The sequence below is a fragment of the Colius striatus genome, chromosome 2, assembly GCF_028858725.1.
Source record: "Colius striatus isolate bColStr4 chromosome 2, bColStr4.1.hap1, whole genome shotgun sequence".
Taxonomy (NCBI): domain Eukaryota; kingdom Metazoa; phylum Chordata; class Aves; order Coliiformes; family Coliidae; genus Colius; species Colius striatus.
Genome location: NC_084760.1, coordinates 81,587,750 through 81,603,708, shown reverse-complemented (window position 1 = coordinate 81,603,708; position 15,959 = coordinate 81,587,750). Strand labels below are relative to the sequence as shown.

The window sequence follows — 15,959 nt, the reverse complement described above, 5'->3', positions numbered from 1 at the left end:
GAGGACTTGCCCTGGGGAAAGAGGAAAATGTTAAAGACTTTTTGGGCAAGGTTAAGGCTCGTAACTCAATGGGTCTTGATGGGATGCATCCTAGAGTGCTGAGAGCTGGCTAATGTGATTGCTAAGCCTCTCTCCAACATTTTTGAACAATTATGGAGGACAGGCGAGGTGTCTGAGGACTGGAGAAAGGCCAATGTCACAAAAAGGGCAGAAGGATGACCCAGGAAATTACAGGCCGGTCAGCCTCACCTCCATCCCTGGAAAGGTGATGGAACAAACTCATCCTGAATGTTGTCACTAAACATATGAAGGAAAAGGTCGTTATCAGGAGGAGTCAACATGGATTCACAAAGGAGGAATCCTGTTTGACCAACCTGATGGCCTTCTTTGAGTGCATAACCGGTTGGCTAGATGAGGGGAGAGCAGTAGATGTCATCTACCTTGACTTCAGCAAGGCTTTTGACACTGTCTCCCGTAACATCCTCATCAGAAAGCTCAGACTTGGCTTGGAAGACTGGACTGTCAGGTGGATCGAGAACTGGCTGAATGACAGAGCCCGGAGGGTGGTGATCAATGGCACAGAATCGAGTTGGAGGCCTGTGGCCAGTGGAGTTCCACAGGGATTGGTTATGAGGTCTTATTCAACATATTCATCAACAACCTGGATGAGGGGACAGAGTGTACCCTCAGCAGGTTTGCTGATGACATCAAACTGGGAGGACTGGCTGATTCCCCAGAAGGCTGTGCTGCCATTCAGCGGGATCTCAACCAGCTTGAGAGCTGGGCTGAGAGGAACCTCATGAGGTTCAACAAGGATAAGTGCAGAGTCCTGCATCTGGGAAGGAACAACCCCAAGCACCAGTACAGGCTGGGGGTGACCTGCTGGAGAGCAGCTCTGCAGAGAGGGACCTGAGAGTCCTGATTGATAATAAGCTAATATGAGCCAGCAATGTGCCCTTGTGGCCAAGAAGGCCAATGGCATCCTGGGATGCATCAAGAAGAGTGTGGCCAGCAGGTCAAGGGAGGTTCTGCTGGCCCTCTACTCTGCCCTAGTGAGGCCTCATCTGGAGTCCTGTGTCCAGTTCTGGGCTCCTCAGCTCAAAAGGGACAGAGAACTTCTGGAGAGAGTCCAGTGCAGGACCACCAAGACGATCAGAGGACTGGAACATCTTTCATACAAGGAAAGCCTGCAGGAACTGGGGCTGTTTAGTCTGGAGAAGAGGAGACTGAGCGGGGATCTTAATAATATTTACAAATATCTAAATGGTGGATGTCAGGAGGTTAGGACATCCCTTTTTTCTGTTGTATCTAATAATAGTACAAAGGGTAATGGATGAAGCTGGAACACAAAAAGTTGCATTTAAACATATGAAAAAACTATTTTCCTGTGAGGATGACAGAGCACTGGAACTGGCTGCCCAGAGGGGTTGTGGAGTCTCTTTCCTTGGAGGTCTTCAAGATCCACCTGGACATATTCTCATGCAACCTGATCTAGGTTGATCTGCTTCTGCAGGGGGGTTGGCTAGATGATCTCTGGAGGTCCCTTCCAATCCCTACCATTCTATGATTCTATGAAGACAGAAAAAGGAAATGCAGAAAAATCAGCATTAAAGACTCACAGAAATCTCTTAAATGAAAGACAACTTGAAAAAACAGTATTTAATTGAATTTAGAAAACCTCTTCTCCTTAACTCTGTAACAGAAGAAATTCTAGCTACTCCACTACACTTAAAGCCGCAAAGGACCCAAATCATTTAGTGTCATTTGAGATTCCTCAGGGCACACTTGTGGTAGGTACAACACAAGGTTTTTCAGAGAGATTAGCAGCTGAAAAGGCCAAACAAGATACTCTAGGGAACATCAAACAAAAGCTAAGACACCTATAGTTAGGGAAGTGAATAAAGTCTCACTTTTCCAATAGGAAAAAAAAAAAAAAAAGGATATCTGAAGGACATGCAGGATGGTTATTTAGCTCTTGGGCAAAGGGTTGCAGGGGTGGTCTTTGTTTTTTTTTTTCTTTAGCTTCAACTGATAAACTTGCTGTGAGAGGAGAAAAAAAAAAAGATGAAAGACTGCATAGAGAGAAAATATGTTTGTTGTAAACCAGGTAAATCTGCAAAATCAAGAGTAAAAGTAAACGAAATGGATCCTAACAAGAAGGAAGTGGGATAGCCTTAGTTACTTGCACTTCTGTAGCCAGGCAACTGCTTTCTCACATATTTTAGTACTAGAATTGAAGAGGAGAAATATGAGAACAATGGCTAGTATAAGAAACACTACGATAGTAGTAATGACAGGCAACACTGAAGAAGTTACAAGGGAGACACTGAGTAGGTGATAAAAGGTGAAAATGAAGGACATATACATTCAAGCAAATGGACTGTAGACCATCACCAGTAACTGCAGCCCAAACAGGAGAAGAAAGGAGGAAAGAGGGCATTATGGTAATACCAATGTGAAGGCCTAACTTAAATTCTGTTAAACCTCCAAGTCTACACTTGTACATAGATACGTCTTTCTCCTAATGCAGAAACTATTTTAAGATTTATACTTGCAAAAACTTCTGTCATTTACTTGCTTAAGAGAAAGTCAGAACATAAGGAAAAGTGTCCAAAAAAAGAAAAAAAAAAAAGAGAGGAAACTGATTATTTAAAAGGGGAAAATATTGTTGTAAACTTTGTGTTCTAAGAAGAAATAAACATAATAAGAATAGACTCATTCTTGACATTTCCCATTAGGCACACTCACTAGATAATGGATGGGTTACCAAAGGAAGAAGATTCAGTTCCCTTGCAACGTAAATAAAGATTCAGCAAAACTTCAAATAACATACTGCCTGGAAAAAAATCTTTGGTGCTCTTCTCTGTATTTATCATTTTGTTTGTTTCTAATTATTTCCTTACAGTAGAAAAAACACAGGAAGGCTAGATGAACTTACTGAAAGAGTTCTATCACAGGAATAAAAACAGATGAAATTCTGTTCAGTATATTATGGGCAATATATTTAAGAGTAGTTGGGCAGCAAAGCTGTGATTTCCCCTCTCTAAGGCCTATAATTGAGTAAGAAACAGAAATCAGAAACAAAAAAAGGAAAAACTTAAGGTGAGAAATGTTCTTTGGGATCAAGGAAATCAAAGTGGTGGCAGTAGAACCCAGTGCTGTAATCCACTCATATAAAACCAATGAAAATCAGACAGAAGACGAAAATACTAGAGTTCAAGAGGCCACAGAGAACAGTAGCATTGCAAGGGCAACACATTGTTTAATCACTGTGAAATTCCAGATGACAGCACTCAAGGACCAAGACGGAGGGAGGGAGGAAGGCATCAATGCCTGAAAAAGAAAATGTGAAGAGTATAGGCAAAAAAAAAAAAAAAAAAAAAAAAAAAAAAGTCAGGCTCTCATAGCAGCAAGAAGCAGCGGAAGCTTGAGTGAAAATGGAAAGCCAAACCAAGAGATACCAGAGTTTTCTGAAACAAAATTACAATGATCAAGAAAATTATTTTAATGGTGTATTTCAATTACTAACATTACTTAATAAAATTATTAGCTTATAACTGCTTATCCTGACAATTTCTACTATGACATCTGCCTTGGATGTTTTAGCAAGGAAGACCAATATGTCTGCCAAGAGTTACAAAACACTTCACCTCAAAATACACAAATATTTCTCCCAGAAAGGATACGAACTTTATTAGGCAGATATGGCTCTCCAGTTAAAGGACAGATCTGCATACCATTTATTCTAATTTTTGTCCTTGGAACACAGATTCAACTTCTTTACAAGATATTACAGACAGTCTTCTTGTAATTAAAACTCATGAGCTTTGAAAAACTGAAATACAAAGAAAAGGCACTGAGTGCTGGATGAACTAATAAAAGCAATACAGCTGTCTTAGATTTTAATTGTCAGCCTAGCAAGAGTAGGCTGAAGTTTTCCAACCATTCTGGCCATGAAAACACAAAATTTAAGGTTTCTCTTTCAGAAGAAAATAAAGGAGAAGTATCTCTCTGAAAGCACCATTTAAAAATTTCGGATTTGATAGAAGACAATTAGTATCACAAACTAATTTTTCTCCAACACCAACATATTTTCTCCAGTATAAAATCATAGGTATCTCCCAGGTCCCTGGCTGCAGTGGAGTAACTGTTCAGTGTAACATTCCAGCAGCTCAGAACACATGCAAGAGTGAGTATGACATCTGAAAAAAAAATTAAATAACTGAACATCAAGAAAATGTATGGACATTACCAACAAGCTATTCTTAATTCACAGGATATATGATCTTACCAAAGCTAACTAGACAATTACTTTACAGGTAGTCAGCCACTGCACTTCATGTACACTTTCCCTTTTTCAAAAAACAGTGAACTTTCTGGTCTTTTGGAAAATAGGACTGTGACTATGCAGTTACACTTCTCTAAAGTAGCATACCAACAGTTTTCAACACACTAAGGATTCATACCAGGGTATTTCTGCAGTGGCAGCGGTTATGATTGATGATACGCAGAGAGCTGATCTGTTGCAAAGAGGATGTAACACAAACCACAAAGGAACTACACTTCAGCCTGTATTGGGCATCACATAATGAAGACTGTATGCTGGAGAACCTGAACATTTCCACAGCCAATCTTTTTATTCTGGCAGATTTCGCAACTTTCCTTTGCAGAAATATTCTGCCCTGGAAAGATAACATATCTAGCAACAGCCTACAACAAAGTATCTACAAATCTCTGGACAAACACTATTGCCATCTTCCTCTGCCATTTTTGCAGATCTAAATAAAAGAATTATTAAAATTTTCTTGAATCTGCTTGTTTCACTATTTATTCCACATGCTGTGAGACTAACCAATGCACAGCATTTTCAAACACATAATGCTGAAATGTGAAGGATTATTATTACTTGAATTCACTGTTGTTTTTATTAGGTACTTGTGGGAAAAGGTATACTTGTCTACATGGCTTTCATGGTCATGTTAAAATATATAGCCTGGTTAAAATGTGTGGTTTGAGTTTTGTGAAGGCAAAGAGCAGTAGCTTTATGGGTTTTTTGTTTAATTGCTTATGTAATATTCAATATACAAGAGAGAGAGGAGAGAAGTTGTTGACTTGTCAATTTTGAAACTTAATGCAGAGTCCATTATCATATTTCTAGGTACTTTACCTGGTCTACTAGTCATTTAGTATATTAATACAGTCTGTATGCCTACATCCTCACATATAGGCATTTTAATCTACTACATTTCCTTTATGAGTCAGAAACAATTCTAGTCTCTACTGAAAAAGAAGACTTAAAGCTCTCAGAATGTAATAATAGGGTCCCATATGGTGATAAAAGAGTTACTACAGTCCCATAGAAAATCTGATACCATTCTCTAAAGCAATGCTATCCAATGAAAATTCTTTTCTCTACACCTTGACTGTCGTCATTAAACAAGTCTGAAGTAGAACCTACTGAACACTGCAAAACACATCAAGGCTCAACAGGTTGATTCTGCTACACAATATAAGGGTTTTTCTAGAAAAAAAAATGTTTAAATAAGGACAGAAACTCTACTTGACAGAGTAGTTGACTTCATACAATATGGACATTACTTGCTGAATGTTCTGAATAAAGGCATAGCCGCATCTTCTTTTCTTACAGTAATTCCTATCTTGGAGTGGATATTCCATTTTTTTCTTTTAGAAAAGAACAATTAGCAAGCCTCTTGAGCCATGATTTCCTACTTTTAGAATAGGTAAAATATTAATAGTAGACTGACACAGGAGCCTAACTCCTAACTCAAACACATAAGCAAACTTCCAGACCAACTTCTGAGAAGGACAACTTGCCTTATAAGTGCCAAGTGGAAGTTTCGAAAGATTTGTAAAGATAAGAAGTTTAACTGTGTTGATTTCTGAGCATAAAGAAGGGCTTCCAGTGCACTACATAATAACAAGAAAAATTACTATAGAAGGAATACAACAGCACTCTTAATATTTAAAATGTCTTAGAGAGCTAGAGCATGTGTATGATGTAGTCTAGATGGATACCATCAAAGCAACAAGTGTTTTATATGTTTAAAATTTCTGTTCACACCAAATAACCTGCTCCTCAAGGCAACACACTTTCACAGACTCACAAGAAGCTCAGGTTGGACAGTACCTTTGGAGACTGCATAGCCCAATCCCCTCGCTCAGATCAATGTCAACAAGAGCAGATTGCTAAGGGTCACACCCTATTGGGTTTTGAGTATCTCCAATGATGAAGATCTACAAGATACACAAGATCTGAGTGCATGCAACCAGTTCCACTGTTTGACCACCCTTGCAAAAAAGTGTTCATTACACTTAAATGGAATTTGCTGTATTTCCATTTGTCACCATTTCCCTTTAGTAAACATAATTGATAAAAGCCTGGCTCAATCTTCTCCATTTCCCCATCTGATATTTATACACATTGATTAGCTTTGCCGTGACGTAAGCAAAGTTTACTCTAATCATTTGAATCAAAACACAGACTGGTTAACAGTGGGCAAATGTGCCAAGCATCTACAGATTCCCCAAGGGTAAGGAGAATTTAACCACACCATTAAATCAGAAAAACCAAACCCACATTTCCCTTATCTGGTCAATTATACCAGTTACTGTTTAGAGATACTTAATAACTGACTGATTTATTTCATTGGACCTTAACAAAGATTCTTTTCTTAAGAGAGAAAAAAAGCATACAAAAATCATGAGTGAGTCTAAAAATGGTCACGAGATTGTCTTAGTCAAAACATTTTGTTAGAAATATTCAGGGAGGATTTGTGACTTATGGGTTTTAGGAATCATTAAAAAAATTGTATTATCATGGAAGGCTGTAAATATCTTAAAAATTAGATATTGTTATAGTTGTATGTTCCTTGAACTGAAGCCTTGAGAAAAAATAGCAAACAGAGGTACCCCAGAACTCATAAAAATAGTTCAAGATGCTGGAAAACAACACGATACAAAACACTTACTGAAAGAAAGGACAAGATGTAATAGCAATTGTTTTCAACTTACATTTGAGTGTTTCTCCAGCATAAGGAATATGTAGCTTAAACCGATCACAGCTAGGTCCAGGGGTCAAGGACGTACAGCTAAAAATGAAGATAAGAGAAGAATGTGCTAAGCAGTTACAGATCATAGCAGATGACAACATTATTCTACTGGGTAAAAAAGACTGACATAGTAAAGACAACATAAATAATAGAAATACTCATCATTGTAATTCTGGGAAAGAAAAAAGGTGGAAAAGATGCAGGACCCTATTCTCTTTTGATCAGTAGTTCTCATAACAGCATGAGAAACTTCTGGATCTGTGCCAATTATCTTCTAATTATAACACAGAAGATATACACACAAAATACCCTGGTTTCAGAGTGTTATTAAAATAATACCAATTAGTTAGCCAAAGCCAAAAAATTCTCTACTTTGTATACAATTTTACAGATGACTACTCTTTACTTATGTCATGGTAACATGTATACATGCTCTCTATCACTCCCCTGAAGGTATGACTCAGTTTCAATACATTAACATTCATTTTCACCTGTTTTAACCTTAAATCTTTACCTTGTGGGAAAGTTTCATACTAAGGCTCCAGGTAAGCAAGTTTCAGAATCGGGTATTTGAGACCATGACGACTAAGTATGTAAGTTCATGATCTGTGACCATTTCATATCTTCTATTTTTGTGGAGCACTGCATCAGCAGTTTGGTCTCATGGTGATGAGCAAGCATTTTATGAACACCAAAGTCACTGAAAAACTGCTGCCTAGACTCCAGATGACCAACTTTTTCATAATCTTTAAGTAAAGTACCAAAAACTTTGCATAACACAGAATCAAAAATGTCAGCTGCAAAAGGAGAAACAGGGACACCAATTGTTTCACTGGCAGGAATGGTCCCTAGAGCTCGCAGCACTGTGGGCTGGTGGATGTAACAGGTCCCAGTGGCAACAGTTCACTGCTTTCCAAATCTAGGGATCCTGATAACCCAGAAGACTTCTTGACAGACTAGTATTACTGAGAACTGTTTATGGCTGCAACACAAGAGCTACGCTTTTTGCAAGCCACTTACAGTTCAAAGCTAAAGACTGACCAACTCTAGACAACACAAAGATTAAAAAGAGGGTAGACTAAGGTAAAATAACTTAAGTTCATGTGTCACATCACTGGTAGAGCTGTAATACAAACCACTGACAATATAATGAAACAAAAGTCATGTTTAGTGAGCCATACACACATCCAAAAGCAAAAAGATGGGCAGGACAGAACGCACAAAAACACTTATCCTATCTTAGAGAACTACACAACACAGAAATCCTGCAGCTCTGTCTGTGTTAATTCTAACATGCACAAAATGCTTCAGAGAGCCATTTCTCTCAGATGTTGGCTCTATAATCTCTTTTCTTGTCACACTTGAAAGTTAAGGAAACCATGTGCAATAGCTTCAGATTGTTTTTATTCAGTGAGCAACATTTACTACTCAATCACATTTGGGCCCACGCATAGCTTCATCAAAAAGAACAAGCCACAGAACTACAGATCAATTAACTCAAATGAAGTTTCCAGAAAAATACCAAAAAACCTAAGCAAACCACTTGTGCGCAGTCAGAATCCAACACAGATATAATTAACAGTCCATGTTCATTCAACAAAAATATACTGCATTTTTCAGTATCATTTACAGAAATTAGACAGCTGTCCTTACCAAAAAAAAAAAAAAAAAAGGGAAGCAACACATGTCCTGTCTTCACTTTAGAAAGGTTCTTGCAATGTCTTGTGGGATAATCATGCAAAACAATCTATGGAAACACACTTTAGGTAAAACTACTATCAGATGTATGCAGGGCTGACTGGAAAGCAAATTTCAGGAAAGATTAGTTCACTTTCGCTCCATCCAGGAAGAACACACTGAGTGCATTTTCTTCTACTTTGCATTTCATTGAAAAACCGATGAGGGAGAAAAATGATGTTTATTAAACCTGCCAACGATGACAACATGAAAGGGAACGCAATATGCTGGACGACAAGACCAGAGCTGAAAAATGTTTTTTCATTTAATGCTCTACACTACTTCCTTTTGAATTACATTTAGGTAGGGCTTAGCAAGAACAGTAAGTATCACCAATCTCACTAGGAGTCAAATTGAGAATATGGAATACTGGAGCTCCACTGCACCAGAGACAAAAGAATATATTTTTTACAAAGACATGGGTTTCTTTCATAGTAACTGTAGATGAATTTAACAGTTATACGTATGAGAGTATTATTATCCACTTTCAAGTCATTTCTAAGGCTTACGTTACATATAAAGCCAATTCTAAATAGCATACAAAAAAAAGCAACGTAAAAAATCCTTTGCAAGTTCATTTCTGCAATATGCGTATTTAATGGAACTTCCTTTCAAAGTATCATGGGTCACAGCCTGAAGCACATTTCTCAGATACCATCAAAATAACATTGTTAGCTTTTCAACAGACAGATCCTGCAAATACCCTAACCATCTTTTCTTTTAGCACCATCAGACATTTAGAAATAGAGAAAATATAATACTCTTCAATATTAAAATAAAAACCTGATTAAATGGTAAATATCCCTAAAAGCAGTACTAAGTATTTTTCATAATTATGTTTTTAATTTTTCTAGTCTAGAAGTGATGGAAAGTGGCAGTATTCATGGGGTTGATGCCGTATTACTCTGCACACGAGACTTCAATACTGCAAGAGGCTGAGTGACTAAGCAAAAATCTTACATAGATCCATTTAAAAGGAGATGGTTATTTTTTAGTACAAACAGTAGAAGAACAAAATTCCTAAGGCAAATCAAAAGTTTGGTACATCTGGCAGTCTATGTGTGACCTAATTTTAACAAATAGCCACAGATAAAGTCCTGGCTATGGACATCTTGTCCTGCTTGAATTTCCTTAACACACAGAATCTCTCATAAATACTAATATACCCAAAAGCTTGGCCTCTATATCTTCTCCAAAATGTAAGATCTTCTATTTGCTGATCCATTCACTTAATATGGCCACCCAAAAGTCACACTGAAAAGGACTGACTCATAACAAGGTCTTTTAATGATTATTTGTTGTCCTGTCTTCATAGAGGATTGACAGACAGAACAGTAATACCTGGTGCCAAAAAGTAATTTCAGAAGCTCACTCCATCTCATGATGTGCTACCTCGCTCTTTAGTCACGGAAAAATATTACACTGGTTTGTATATCTTCATCTAAATAGTCAATATTTTACACAAGAAAGCCATGGAAGCAAGAATTAATGCTCTGATGCTCAGAGCAGTGATATGAATTCATCTTCCTAAGATGATTAATGCTATACTATAAGATCTCCTACTACAGTTTGCCCACTAAAATATCAAAGAATAATCAACTTGACAAGTTTCTGGGACAAAGGAATATCCTTGAATGTATTGCTTAAAATCATGCAGCCCTACCCAAAGGAGTTATACTGAGACCCTCAGTTGGAATCTGGTAGAAACAATAGCTGAACATAAACTCATTCTCAGCAGATTTTCACCAAGTTCCTTGAGCAGTAGATTAACTGTATTACTTTGCTGTAATTAACTACTGTATTAATTACTGCAACTAATAGAGTAGATTAAACTTGAGTTGAGATACACTGCATCCTTACAAAATAAGTATTCCAACTAGAAGACAAGTACAACATTCCTTTGTTGAGTGCTTGATGCATCTTACAGTTGAGATTGTCTGTGATCTGTTGGAAAAGGGTTTCCTTCACAGTAAATAAAACACTCATAAACCAAATCAGTTCTTAGGCAAAGAAAAAGCTGCTGTCAGCAACACATGCTTAGTCAGAAGTGTTCAGAATTCTTTACTAGACACAAAAAGAAAAAAGGAGGATTATCAGAGAAAAAAAGAGCAAAGAAAAAAAAAATACCAGGAAAGTTTTGCTGCTTAGAGTATGGCATCAGCTTAAGATGATAGGTAGAGAAGAAGGTATTTTTCCTGCAAAAATAATCCTCCTTCTTAAGAGTATTCTAAAAGACTCTAGAAAAGCAGTTCGAGTTGAGCATATTATCAAAGTTTTTTCTTACTTGCAATGTATCCATAATTGACTATTCTGTTGAATTGACTGTTTTGTTTAAGCTAAACAAAAAATACCCATTCCTTCTGAGCTTGATATTTTATAGGATTGAAGCCATGATGAAAAGAATAGCTGTTATAGCCCTAGATTTCACCATAGTCTTCCTTATCAATTAGTATTACCCAGGTATCACTTGAAAGTATTCCCAGGACAAGCCATTTTAAATTATTTGGGCTATCTCATCCAATTTTAAGTTTTGTGTCAGCTGAAGGGGTCCACAATGAAATAAGATACCAAGTGTTTACCACCTTAATCCTTAAAGTCTGGAGATGAGTGATTATTCTGTCCAAAGGACTAAAAAAAAAACAAACCAAAACCCCAACTGAACCACCGACATTTCTAAAAATCTACTGTGTAGAACCAAATAAATCTGTAGCCAACATCTAGGAATGCCAACAGAGGTACAACAGTTCTACTGAAAAACATACAATCTCCTTTTTATTCCTTCTTTTTTCCAGATGGTAAAGGCATACACCCCAATATTTATGTAGAATACAATTTGGAGGCAAAGACAGGTAAAATCCTTGTTACCTGTAAGTGGTAGCAAACTCAAAACTCCACCAAAAACTCTTATTGTGGCATTTGCTAAGAAAAAGACCCTAATGCTACATTCAAGTAGAATTTGTTGATGCCTTCAGATTCTTCTTTCCTCCCATTTTTGTAGATGGAAATCTGCTCCAGTGCTCCTTGAAGACACAATATTTCAACCCATTTAATTAAGAATTAATTGCAGAATTCACAACAGATGGGTAAGTCATCTACAGAGACATTAAGAAAAATTAAAGGGTGTGGAAGGGGAAAGAGAGTGAAAGAAAGGCCAGCAGGTGACAGGTTTTTTGCAAGGATCAAGAAACAGAAAAATGGTGCAAAAAAACTTAACATTTTAGAGAACTCACACTGATGATGAAAACCTGTATCATATTGCAGCTCCATGCAACAGTGCAGAAAGCTTTACAGGCTCACAGAGGCCTGCAAATACACAAGAGTACTGAGTAGCTGCTGCTGAAAATCAACAGATTCAACCAAAATTCTGTCAATAGGGCAAAATTTTAAACGGGAAACATAGTCTAGTCAATCAATTTTCATCTTCAGTTCCCCTTCTCTAATACATATGTATTACACATATAAGAGAAATGGACTTGCAGTTAAAAGACACAAACCACTTCTTTTGGGAAATAAAAACCCAGTTCTACTTAGAGTGATCACTACTAACATACATATTTTAATTAAAATATTAAAACCTGAAAGCCAGTTGATAATTATTCCAAAGAACTTTCCAATATATTAACCCTTTGTTTTCATACAACTCATTTGTACCCTTGCTAGTTTCTTCAAACTTAGTATAAAATTAATGTATCCATAAAGATTACTTTTGGCATTGCAATACGTATTATGATGCTGGGTTTGAATCCTGTTAGTATGGATGATATTCCATTATTTCAACAGTATTTCAATCCAGTTATCAAGTCTGGAAGTCCAAGGTGTTTCCAAATATGTCAACTATATTCCCAACAAAATCGTAATCTGCTGTAACGATAAGATTTTCCTTCACGTACATATTTATGTTTTCTTATATGGAATGTACCAATTGGAACCTTTAGTAAGGAGTGGGATGTTAGGCAGAACACATAACCTAGGAAAATAACCTCACTTCTTCTGCACTGATAGGTAGATTTGCATTTTTTAACAAGTTCAAGTAATTGTTTAAAATCACTTCAGCTGATAGCAACATGCTTTCATTATAAAGACTATACAAAAGCATCTAGTGGCTACTGTCATTAGTACAAGAAATATAGCAGCTATATGTTAACAGAAAATGTAGATTTACTTAGTATGAGTGAGTTTGCCAAAGCAGATGTTGTGGGTGGGCAGAGCTCTAGGCTTGCTTCTAGAACTGCTAATGTCCTTCACATGTGCCCTGATCCTGTGGCATGTGTCCTGCAATCTCCCAAAGTATGACTACCTCTGCTGGAGGCAGACACTCAGATCAGCCTCTATGAGGGAAAGTGAAGAAGCACACACACACATATATATTTTGAAATCACATCAGAGGACTTCTACATTAAATGAAAGCACATACAAATCTCACACGATTGTAGAACTCTTTAGCATCACAAACTCCCTGTTCATTTAGCCTAGGGAGGCTGGTTTTAGAACAGGTCTTCTCCAGTCACCATAGCAGGACATGTTGGAAAGGGCCACCACAAGAAGGAATATGAAGACTGAGCTGCTAGGCAGCACCATATCTAACAGACTTGCAAGCGTACTTGAAAGAACAGACTACCTCAAAAGTTCCCACTTGTGAAATACCTACAGCATAGAGTGGAAGGTAATCAATACTGGGTCTCAATGAGTTAACTATAACAAAAATTTATGAAAAATAATTAAAAACTGTCAAAGTAAAGTTTGAATGAAATAGGCTTTGCAAACATATTTTATAAACATATTTTTTAATCAAAGTGATTACTGTTATAAGCAAGATCTTTTATACTCCGGTAATTGCCTATAACTCTTCAAAAGCTACATATAGTGCACATACTCCCCACAAGAATAAAACAAAAGCAGAAAATGGAAATTTTAATGAAAGACTGATTTTAAAACAAACAGAAACAATTGCAATGTGCACTCACAACACATATTCCATGTTTTGGTAAGTAACTTAATGAATTTCCAGTATCATAAACTACCTTTCTGTCAAACATTTGGGCAAGGAAAAGGCACTTCACTATACTGGTCAACTGGCTGTACCCTAAATCCTTGGAACTCATAAGCAAAGTCATAGAGAACAGCATGATGGAGTAGCAGATGCATCCTTTGGATTTACTTCATCTCCTTCCCCTCTTGTCAGATTAAAAGTCCTATTTCATATTTTCACAATTGACATTTGATTTGATATTACTTTATTATGAATTAGAACCTAAGCATCTCTGATGTTCTACTGTTCATTAATATGAATTCAATTTCTGAAGAAAGAAAAAAAGAATCAGACAAGGAATATTTCTACTTTCAGATTACTCTAAAAGGGAACCATTCTTAGCCAAGTATGAAATTACAGTCTACCACCTGGAGTTTCAGATCCCTTCAGTGTTCACAGAAAGGGCATATTCATACAGAAAGTAACAAAAGCCAAGCTATTATAAACATAAGTTTTAATAAGTCATATTTCATTGCTCCCAATACCACCTGTTGTAGCCATAAAGACTCCCATTTTATCATTCAAGTAAATTATTTCACACCATAGAACTGTTCCATTTATTGGAAAATACAATGAATTGGTATCAGGAAAAATCCATAAGGACTAAAGGTATAGTCCACATTTATATATTTTCTCCTGTTAACAAACTAACTACACAGTATTAGAAGGGGTCTAGTAAGCCTATGTTTTTTCACATTTTCTTTTAGAGTTTTCTTCTAATTGCAGATTTTTAGAGCTTTCTGATCACAGATTTCTAATTATTTCATTTCCTAATCTTGTACAGTCTCAGAGGAAATTTATGTTAATACAATGAACATGAATTTGGCTGTTTGGATATAAAAGCTAGACCAAGCAAGGAGCACCACATTTTGTACACAACTCCATAGCTTTACATTGCACATATATTCAAAAAGGTAACTTCAAATTGTGTACATTCAGATAAAATACTACAGAACTGGAGATGTGCCAGAAAGCCTATGAAAAGACAACACCTGAATGAAGATATCAGTAGTTCTCCTATTTCTAACATTATTTTAGATTCATTACAACATTAAAGATACACAACAGTATAAAAAGACAGGAAAACTGTAATCACAGTAATAAAAACACCCAGTCCTAGTGGTCTAATTTTGTTTTTTCAGCTGTATACCACAGATTACAAAGAAAAAACACCTGTGGCCTACACTGCTGAGTGGCTTGCCTCAGACATACCAATTCACTTCTCTCAGGAAAGACAAAACAAGTATGTTCCCTTTCATCACCTTTTACTTTTCTACAGATGACTTAAGCGGTTTACCTTTACTTCACAGAATCTCCAACAAAATCAGCAATTTAAAGAGTAAATGAAACTCTGTTTACTTATACATACAGCTCTAAGTATTCTCTGAATACTAACCTTCAGTTAGGAAATAGTTGCTCCAAGGTATGTCTACACTGTTCAGAGCAGTGCCAAGTAAATGTGTAAGGTATGTGTCTTAAGAAACAGATTAGAAGAGCTCAGGCATAGTGTTGCATTGGTATTTTTATTCCAGTTCCAGTTGAATTGGGGATATTAAATCTACAATGCAAATTCAGTGCTGGACAGCTGAACAGTCTGAAAAATTCAGTTCTCTCTAAGTCAGAAAGGCAAGCACCATGACTGATGGTTCAGGAGATTCCAAAGCATTTGTAAGGGTGCATTTAAAAGGGCAGCAATAGAGACATGTCAACCAACGTGCCAACAAAAGAGGCTCTTCTGACAATGACACTGCCTTTTGGAATTTATTATGCAAGCTTACATAGCAATCATTACCTTATAATAAAAAACCTGTACAGTTTCTGATTTCCCACATTTTTGGAGAATGACTGTGTAGTCAAAAAAGTGTACATATTCTGTTAATAGTTTGCACCTTTTATTATTACTACCTCACAGAAGCTATTTACAGAAGTATTCCTATTGATTCCTCTTGGCTGTAACGTAAATGAGGCAGAAGCAGGTCTTCCATACTGTCACATACCCATCTGTCAGGATTGAGCTTCTGATCATCTCCTATGCTTTCAAAGCCCTCAAACTTATCAGACAGCAACTGAAACAAATAGGGTAAAACAAAACAAAAAAAATCATAGTCTTTTGCTTCAGCTTT

At 36.8% G+C, this 15,959-nt stretch overlaps 1 protein-coding gene across 3 annotated transcripts in view; it reads right to left on the bottom strand.

Moving 5' to 3' along the window:
• BABAM2 (BRISC and BRCA1 A complex member 2) overlaps positions 1-15,959 on the bottom strand; it is a 167,887-nt gene that overhangs the window by 141,950 nt on the left and 9,978 nt on the right. For all 3 annotated transcript variants that reach the window (XM_061991288.1, XM_061991286.1, XM_061991287.1), the window contains one exon: positions 7,033-7,109. In XM_061991288.1, coding sequence (XP_061847272.1) covers positions 7,033-7,109 — 77 coding nt within the window. The remainder of the gene's footprint in view (positions 1-7,032; positions 7,110-15,959) is intronic.